Genomic DNA, 9,771 nt, shown 5'->3' with positions numbered 1-9,771 from the left:
ACCCCCCCCCCCACCACCCCTTCCCACCCACATCTGGCAGCAGCCAAAAAATCTGTGCCATACCATTTGGACGAGAGAAATGGTTAAAACTCCCAACATGTTATGTTTTTCACTCGGACCATACGCCCATTCTATCGAATTGTGCTAAATCCTATTAACCTAATAGGTGCTTGCTCTCGAAGTTTCTCGGATTTCGTAAGTCCTTCCAATTTCTTAAGCTGCAAAACGCTATAGTTATCACTTATGTCCAAATCATCATCGTCGGAACTGAATATATCTGAGTTGGCGGAGTTATCAGTGGAGCTAGATTCGTCTGACCACTCCGGAGTAAAATCTCTGTGTAAAGGTTTCGTGAAGTCATATACCGCTCGCCAACTTTCTTCCGCGTCCGTTTCTGAGTCACTGGTGTTGACATCACTATCATTACAAGTCGTATACTCAACATGATCATCATACAAATGTTTTTCCTCCTTGACTTGGCTAAACTTGAGGTCATTAGAAAAATCAGTCTCCACATACTTTGTATTCTGCACACGATTTGACCGTTTTAACAAAGGTAATTTCTGATTCGCATACGACTCTTGTTTTCCTCCTAATTTTCCGAAGCCGATTAGTCGAATAGGGTTGTCATTAGAGATGATATGAAGGCTTCGCAAGTCATGCGCTATGCTGCGTACTTCATCTTCTTCAACTTCCGACTCCGTAGATTTTGAATCATTACTCGATATACTTCCGGATCTCTGAGAGCATAATGGACCGGAGTTCGTTGTGTCATGAACGACATATTCATGGATATTGCTAGCTCCTGACAGAAATAATTCCCGTTTGTCAAAATGTGTGTCTTTTTGATTTTCGTCTTTGGGAATGACGCAATGTTCACCCAAAGGATGTTTTATGTTTTGCTCTTGTTTACTAGACTTACAAGATGGAAAGTCCTTTGTGAAAATGGATTTAGTTGGAGGAGGTGTCACTTTGTTTGACGTAGCAGAACATGTTGGTGTCAGTGTAGTTGATGTATGATCAGTGGTCCCATTGCTTTCATGTGGCGTGTACTTTTGCTTTCGAGAATTCGACAAAACTTTTCCCTTTTTCGAGGACGCGAGGAACTTTGGTTTCTTTATCTTCATATTTAAAGCTTTTGTAAATACAAAGGTTTTTTTCGATCGTTTTCTTGATTTAGGGTTTGGTGACGTCTGTTCTGCAGTCGCTTCGTTTAGTGCATCATTTGTGCTTTTTGAAGGAAGGTTTTGAAATTGTGAAGCAACTTTTGTTGTTTCGGCACAACTTGGTTCAACATTTGTTTCCATATAAACCAAACGAACTATTGGAGATGGTGTTATAACTTCAACCATTTCAAGTTCAGTTAAAGTGGCGGTACGGCCGGCTTCTCCAACCCTCCTAAACTCCTCTTCGGAATAATTGTCGGTTGAAATATCATCCGAATCAGACGAACTTGATGACGTTGTCACACTTTCATTTTTGGCATTCGTAATTTTGATAGCGTCTACATATGATTGGAATGGAATTGTAAGATCACACGTTGCGCTGGCTGATTCACTGTCAGAATCACAATCTGCAGTAGGCCTATTTGTTTCATTAGTAACATTCTCAAATTTGCCGGTACTGATTGTATTGTCACCAGTGACCTCTTTTACTGATTTCCTGCCGCTCTTCCTACCACCAGTGGCAGACGATACGAGGCTGCGTAGAGCAGTCAACACAGTTTTTTCGTTTTTGTTAAAAACTTTTTTCTTTGCTTCAGGTTTTTTATTCCCACTGTGGCTTGGTTCTTTACTATAAGTATAAAGTGGGCGCTGATTTTGACGAGGCCAACTGTAGCGGCACTTCCCTGTACGACAAACGCATCTTAGTTCAAGATCATCAAATGTATTACTGAAAGACAGAAGCCTTGGCCTCTCTAAATGTTGAACAACGTCTGAAGAATATAAGTCTCCGACTATCAGATCGACTTCGTCGGTAATACTAGATTGTTCAGTATTTGAATCTGAATCAGAACTTGAAGAGGCTGGTGGGCGTGGCATTGTTGAAATTGCTACAGAGGGATGATTTTAATGACTTTGCATAGTCTTCCAATCTGAAAGATAAAAGCGTAGCTAGTGATTGATTTACTAGTCGTAAATTAAGGCTATTATCAAAATGAACTATGCATGCTACACGGCATAACGATTGGATGGTTAATTCGTATGAGCATGGAGGTATAAAATATATTCCTCCATGGTATGAGCAATGATAAGGCCACAGGTTAAACGTTATACGTAGGCCATTATCATTATTGTTTATCCTACGTTAACATTAGAAAAATATTAACATAACTTACCTTGTTGTTGCTGTTAGATTCGATTAGCAGGTCTCTCCTACACTGGACGTCTAAATCGATGTAACTTCTGCTGGTATATATAATACAATTGCACTGCGGTATGAGTTTTGCAATTGGTTGCGGAAACGTTACTTGTCTGGATATAATGACTTTGGTGTATTACTGTTATTCCTTTGGTGATTAGTCCTTTCCTTACATTGATGAAACGGTACATTGTTGTTAACGGAAACTATCGAAACAGATAAGCCTTCTGATCATCGAATTGCGAAATAACATATCGAAACAAAAATGAGCTTGTACATAAATAATGACACAATTCTTATCCAGGAACAGGTTTTAGGTTGAACATTGAGACGTGTGTGTTTTTGACGAAATATAATTTTGTTCTTGAAACCTGAGGCGAAGGTCACTCACTGGCTGGCTGTCCAAAAATGCCAGTAAGTAGTCCACGTGGTATTGTTTTCAAATCGTCGAAAACTGGCGTTTTTCCAAACACTCAGCTGACTCAGGCAGGTTAAATATTAATGATGCGTCACCATTCCCAAAGGCCAGTAACTTCAATCGTGTGGCCTACCCTATAGCTTGAGTGGCGAATAACTTTATATCAGTAAAACAATGAAAGAGATCATAATGTTGACCAATTCTCATTTTAGTGTGTCATTGTCCTACTCCTGGTGTGGAAACCTACACACGATATAAACACTATACATACAAGAAGCTAAAAAAAATAATAAAATAAAATTTAAAAAAAATTAAAAAGCAAATATAAAAATAAAAATTGTCGTGAATGCGCCTGCACAATTCTACACCCAGTATGCACACAATGTACGTAATACACCATTGCTGGTGGTCTATCTAAAATATTGGAAGAAGAAGAAGAACGTTTTTTTTTAAATTTAAATTATTTTAAAGTTAAAATTGTTTCATTTTTTTGGTTCTGATCAATGCTTATTTATTTTGCTGTATATTTATTTTTGTATTTCACTAACTTAGAAAATTGCATTCTGCATTGTTTTATTTAGGTTGACCTATATTATTTATAATTGTATTTGTTAAACTGGGTGAGTGACATTCACTGACTTTCTGTAATAGTGATTATGTGCGTTTGTGTTACGGTGTCGACTCGATGATTGTGATGGGGCGCTAGGTCACAAAATAAGTTAGCATGAGGTCATTTTTAACTACTTAAGCGTGATTGTTTTTCTTCGACATTTTCAAATGTTGGGGAGGGGACTGGGGCGTGAGCTATTTTTGGGGAGGGGTCCGTTTCCCGCGCACCCCTCACTGCAAGTTCTCAGCGTAGCCTTGAGCGTAAATTCACACAATTGTGGGTATATATCTGAGAACAAAAACAGCAGTGATTGAAACCATGGACATACATGTAGCACTAACATGTATATCTGATGAAACCTTTTATATAGGTTTACAAGCCTCGGAGGAATGATTGTTTTAACATTTATGAACTTCAGGGTCATCTGCCTATGTCTTGTTAAACACGTGGAGATGTTTTGAAATTCTTTTTGAAAAGTTGGCGTTTCTCCAAAGGTTTTGTCATGCATCAACTTGGAGATTCACATGTGATGAGACAATGTGTAATAAGATTGACCTGAAATCTGGTAAACAAATTCCCAGGTACAGTATATAATAAGGGCCTACACTGTAAAGGTTAACTTAAAATCGGAATCAAAATTACCACCCTGGCTTACAGTACATTAATCTTAATAGTAGCAAAAACGTTTGGAATTAATGCATTTTTCCGTCGATGGCGCAATCACGAAATTGGCTTTAAATCAAATTATTAATGTTGGGATCGCGAAGAATAGTACTGGAAATTTTACATTTTTGTAGGGAAAACTCAAAATTTTCCCAAACCGCAATCATAATTCTCAGGCCTATATTGTAGATTAAATCTTAGAACGCATTATCGTAGGGAAATAAACTCATGCAGTAACACTAATAAACAGCACCATCACCCACAGATCATGCAAGATATATTATTATGGTCAAATTTGGGGAAAGGGATAGGGGTGTGGCTAGCAAGCTTCTGAAATATGTCTCCTTTTTTTAGTGATAGGCCTAAGTAATAATTGATTAATAATGGCCCTATTAAATTACATAATGTGTCGAGAATTAGGGCCTTTTAGTCCCTGTGCCTTACATAGTACCGTACAACGTGAAGGCGATGGAAATTGGGAAGTAATTCCGAAAGCTTTTATAGGCCTAATAATAGCCTATTAAGTCTATTATTATAATTTCCCCACTCTCCTCCATATGCAAGTGAAACGTGACGTGCAAACCCTTTTCCAGTACCGTACCAGAATGTTAAAAATTGTTTACCTAGAAAACCCTGAACTTTACAATGAACTAAGCGCGTAAATCTTATATAGCTTCCGCCGGGCCTCACCTTCTAGACATCGACAATTATAGGACACAATTTTTTATTTCATCATACCTTGTTTAACATTTTAATTAATGCGTCATCAAAGTTGACATAATGCTATGTAAACTTGGACCATTTAACTTTAACTTTGCTCGTCTTGTACCATTTGACATCATGCATGCGTATCTTGTGCCAGCATGCGTCGCTCCGATGTCACCGGATGAAAACAAATGACAATAATTATTTAGGACTATTTATTTTATTTCTTTCAAGTACTTATGTGCACTTCACAATTTTATAAAGGAACGAATGCGGCATTTTACGAAGCCCCTGTGGTTAATATATCCAACGTCCGATTCCTAGGGAGTGTTCCTGTCGTCGCAGTACATTGCGCATATGCATTTAGTGCAACAGCATCCTACCAGGTACTACCAATTTATATTTTCTGGTGGAAAGAGACAAAATGTAGGTAAAGTGACTTGCCTAGGGACACATCGAAACACGAAACACAAATTATAGGCTTAAACTTTCTAAATAAATCATATGAAGTTGTAGTCAATCAGATATGCCTAAATCTTCTATAATAAACAGAAAAGTCTTCTATTTCCCTTATTAATTGCATATCATGGTCACCATTATTTAGATATAGAAGATCATTAAAGTTTTAGTGACAGATACTACGAAGAGGCTGAAGTCTTGGCCGATAACCAAAAGTCCGGACAAAACAACCCAACCTACAGTACAAATTTTCCAAGATACAAGGATATCCATTTATATAATCATCAGCACATTTATAGTTCATGACTTATCTAAGTGTTTGTTATTCATTTTGTCAATTCAAAAGTTATTTATAAACAGCTGGAAAATATATATGCTACGGAGGTAACTGTATTTTAGTTTGCAATGGCCTTACAAAATAATAATGTATACGTTTACTTAAATAACTTGAAGTTTTTTGCCAATCCCCAATTATAGGCCCTATCTGTTACAGTTATCGGCATTTTTACGAAAATCACTGATTTTATTAAACAAGGAGATACATTTTTATTGATTACTGTAATACGATCATGTTTTTAGCTCTGGCGATAATGTAAACGCAACAATTGGAACAGAAGATATAATAATCCAATCTCATGTTTATTCACGATAGTAACTTTCATACGAAGAAACACCAATGTTAAGTCATCATGGGAACATCCAACGGTGTATTCCACTTCGGAAGGTCTTGGGTTCGAATCAAGATTTGGACAAACGTTTTTCTCACGTTCTTTTGTTAAAATACTGGCTCGTCAGCAGTACACAATCAATGTTTTTGTTGTCAACAAAATGTTTGAAGGCAGTTAGGCAACAAAGATGTGATGTACCAATATTTAATTTGCATAATTATTTTCGTAAAATTGCGATCATCAACGGAGGACATTTGTATATAAAATATACTTTACATGGCCATTTGGCTAGGTTTTTTAGGACAATTTGCAAATAGTATTTATGTTAATCCTATTTAGCGCATCATCCCAACAAGGTCCTTATGCGCCCTTTAAATTATTACCCAGTCATTGGATCAATCACCCATGATATACTATGGTTATGCATGACTGCACACAGTCATGTAAATAACCACCGTCCAAACTTAGGGTTATACACATTTAAAAAATGTCTAAGATCATATAACTAAAGATAATGCACTTCATCATATATTCTGTATTACAAAATAAGATTATTGCACCTTCTAGTGTTAAAACGAACTGGTCTGTGTTTTGGAGGCAGTACCCAGGATGGATACCCTTATAAATTAGAAGAGTGAATGCTGACAACGTTAAACTTTTTTTTATTATATATGTCCAGAAATATATTTTAAATGTCCATTTTTGTGTCATCAGAGGATTAAGATATAAGGAGCAAAACATGCAAAACTACAGCAGTATGAAGTTGGAGCTACTGGCACTAAAGTGGCTGTGGCAGAGAAATATCGTGATCTTCTATTGGATTCTGAATGTATGGTCTACACTGATAACAATCCTCTAGCTACTTTCAAACCACAATTAAACTGTGAGCTACAGAGAAACAATGGGCTGCTAAACTGGTCAACTTTAACATAACAATTAAATATTGATCCCGCAAAGTTAATCAGGAATAGGGAACATGGTCATGAACTCGGTGCAGGTCTGGAAGAAAAAAATGCTAACACTCACTTCAGCAATGCATATAAGGCACTACTTTGAGAGCCAGGTTATCCGTGACTGTATGATGTCTATGGGACAGCAAAAAGAGAACCACACAGTTGCAGTGAGAAACAAAATCATCTTTAAGAATGCACAACATTTGTTGCTATAGAAGAGGGACGTAAGAATCTATAAAGAAAACTCTGAAAACATAACAGGTAAAGGATACCCCAGCAACGGTGTACCAGAACAAAGCAGTGTTGTACTAATAACTTATGGTGGATCCAAAATAAAGCAGCTAGGAATAATAAGCATTAAAGCAGAACACAAGGGGAAACCCTTCACATGTAATTTTTTTGTTAATGAAACAGATGGACCAGCAATACTGGGAATAATATTAATAAATTATGAAATTTGAGAGTCAACAAGGAGAATCAATCCCATTTGAAATGCTAAAGAATGATATGTCATTGGTCAATAATGGAATATAGAGATGCTGAGCAAGGGCAAATCTGTCATCATTATGCCCTAGAAGACCTAACTGCCTCATTTCACAGACAAATAACTCTGGTGCATACAATAAAAGAAAACTAAAAATAACAATGACATACAATAAAGACTTTATAACAGAGTCACTGATACAAGAAAATGCTAGAGAATGAAGAGTAGAGTGACTCAAGCTGGTATCTTTTACATCAGACGTCAGTTATGGTAAAGATGCACTATAAGAGAGATCAATTAGTAAGCTCTCTTTATTGATAATCTGATGACTCTTAACTGAATTTATATAATTCTAGTAAAATGTTAGAGTGCAAAATGTAAAAAGGAGAGGGTAAGAGTGTAAAGTAATAAGTATAAGTACATATACAGTACAGCTTTACGTTGCATCTATGTATATATTGAGAAAATACATCACACTCACAAAGGTCGTATGTTTGATTTCGCCCCTTCCGTAAATGCTAATTTCTTTACAATTGGAGGTTGGGGACTGATAATTCATCCTGGGCTATATAATTTCAGAATCAATCACCAATCATTGCAAAATTTAATAGTAGCTCATAAAAGAAATAAACTCTTATGCTACTGCACACAGTAACTTTGTAGATTGAGGGTTAATTACCAATAGAATCTGTGACACAGTAACTTATAGTTTTTTAATGCTGTTAATATTTCTTTAGCACAGCAGATTATAAATTGTTAGACTACTGTACAAAAAAGCAATGTTCAGTCCAAATCTTAAATACAATATGTTTAAGCCAGGCTGATTGATTTTCCTCAAATGTCAACTTGCTATGTCACCTAAACTCATTGAAATTCAAGTACGACTGCAGTGACTTAGGCAAGCTCTGAATCGCACCTTTGAAGTAGCGTCTTCCATCTGACAGCAAAACTTTAATTTTCAAACGACACTGCTGTAAAAGTGACTGTGGATTATCTGAAAAATAGGCAAATGAAAACAGAAGTCTAAACTAAAACATACTGTAGACAACAATTACTCTATAAAGTCCTAATTTGCAACAAAACTTAAAAAAGTAAGCAATTTAGGTTGTATTTGAAAGGAAATTCAAATCAATTTATATATAAATGTATAGACACATGTATAATATAGATGTAATATATATGATTCTGTGTGTAGCGGTATATCTTTAACCTTGATGAGAAACATGATATTTTCTTATTTGGCCTATTTGGCCTAATATACCCAATAATAAGAAAATCTGTGTCACCTTCATAAAATTTTAAAATCCTGTATGAATCACTGTTTGGCTTGCAAAGCTCCGATGGTCTGAATTCTTTTGCATCTCGGTAGAAAACATCAGCACCAAACTTCAAAAGTAGCTCAACTAACTGTGAATGATCATTCAATGCTGAACAGTGCAGAGGAGTCTTGTGTCGGATGCGAGCACTAGGATTTGCGCCTAATATAAAAATAATAATTATTATAATGCAACATTTACATAGCATATTTTGCAATAGACGGAAATCTATGCACATTATCATCCCTGGTCACAGGATTAAACACCTACGGAATACATCCTCAGCTTCCTGGGAAGTACAATTCAAAAAGCAGCCAGAATCAGCACTTGGTATTGGATCCTACCAGGTACCCACTTATACTCTTGGGTGGAGTGAGACAAATGTACATAAAGTACCTTTTCCAAGGACACAAACAATTTGCACAGTGGGTCTTGAACCCCCAACCCCAAGTTCGAGAGTCCAAGCCACAATCATTGCACCTACTATTTCAAAATTTCAAGTGAAATAAAGTTACTTGTCCTAACCTAATAAGGAATAAAATAAAGGAAGGTATTTTCTGTATTTGGCCATCAGGCATTTGAAGCTAGTACTTATACGCCAGGGGTGAGAATGATAACTGAAGAATATGGATTTGAACCTTCGACCTCAAGGTTCACAAGTGTTGCGCCAACCACTTGGAAGGATTCTGTCCAAAAAATTGTTGTACTTCTTTTTAAAAGACTTACCATTAAGAAGCAATAATTTGGCACTTTCATATTGGTTGTTTTCACATGCAGCATGTAAAGGCGTTCCATGAATTGTTTCCATGGCATCAATTTTGGCTCCTGCACTGATTAGCACACTAACACATTCACGACGACCTGCAAAAATAAAATGATAGTACAGTATTAATATTGATTTTAATAATTATTATTAATAATATTCAATACAACAATATCAAGCAATAATGTCAATATTAAAAATAAAATTAACAAATAATTCAAATATCATATAATAGTAATAATATTAATATTGTGGCGGATTCGGCCAAGCAGTCTCAGTCTAGTCTAAGTCCTGCGTAAGTAAGTCTGTCGGACACGCCGTCAGGTAATACGGATCGACTATTGAATAAACTTCAAACAAAATTAACTGAG

General features: G+C 36.2%; 2 protein-coding genes across 2 annotated transcripts; both read right to left on the bottom strand.

The window, feature by feature from the left end:
• Positions 1–7: 7 nt before the first annotated feature.
• LOC117119376 lies at positions 8–2,983 on the bottom strand. Its single transcript, XM_033264179.1, has 2 exons — positions 2,339–2,983; positions 8–2,095 (listed from the first exon to the last, which is right to left on the bottom strand). The coding sequence occupies exon 2, from the start codon at positions 2,040–2,042 to the stop codon at positions 132–134; it is 1,911 nt and encodes a 636-aa protein (XP_033120070.1). The 5' UTR covers positions 2,043–2,095; positions 2,339–2,983; the 3' UTR covers positions 8–131.
• Positions 2,984–4,958: 1,975 nt separating this feature from the next.
• Positions 4,959–9,498, bottom strand: LOC117119369 (ankyrin repeat and SOCS box protein 13-like; the record flags this gene model as incomplete). Its single annotated transcript, XM_033264170.1, is given in 3 exon segments — positions 4,959–8,315; positions 8,608–8,799; positions 9,364–9,498. Coding segments are annotated over 3 exon segments (467 nt in total), but the record flags the coding sequence as incomplete, so codon positions are not given.
• Positions 9,499–9,771: the final 273 nt, after the last annotated feature.

The sequence above is a fragment of the Anneissia japonica genome, unplaced genomic scaffold (assembly GCF_011630105.1).
Source record: "Anneissia japonica isolate Jap-2015-1 unplaced genomic scaffold, ASM1163010v1 scaffold287827_len377088_cov200, whole genome shotgun sequence".
Lineage (NCBI taxonomy): Eukaryota > Metazoa > Echinodermata > Crinoidea > Comatulida > Comatulidae > Anneissia > Anneissia japonica.
Note: the sequence above shows the minus strand (reverse complement) of the source record. Positions and strands in the feature narration are given on the sequence as shown.

What these genes read in the sequence shown, in the direction of transcription:
- LOC117119376 (XM_033264179.1), bottom strand. Translation starts at nt 2,042, where the DNA reads ATGCCACGCCCACCAGCCTCTTCAAGTTCTGATTCAGATTCAAATACT.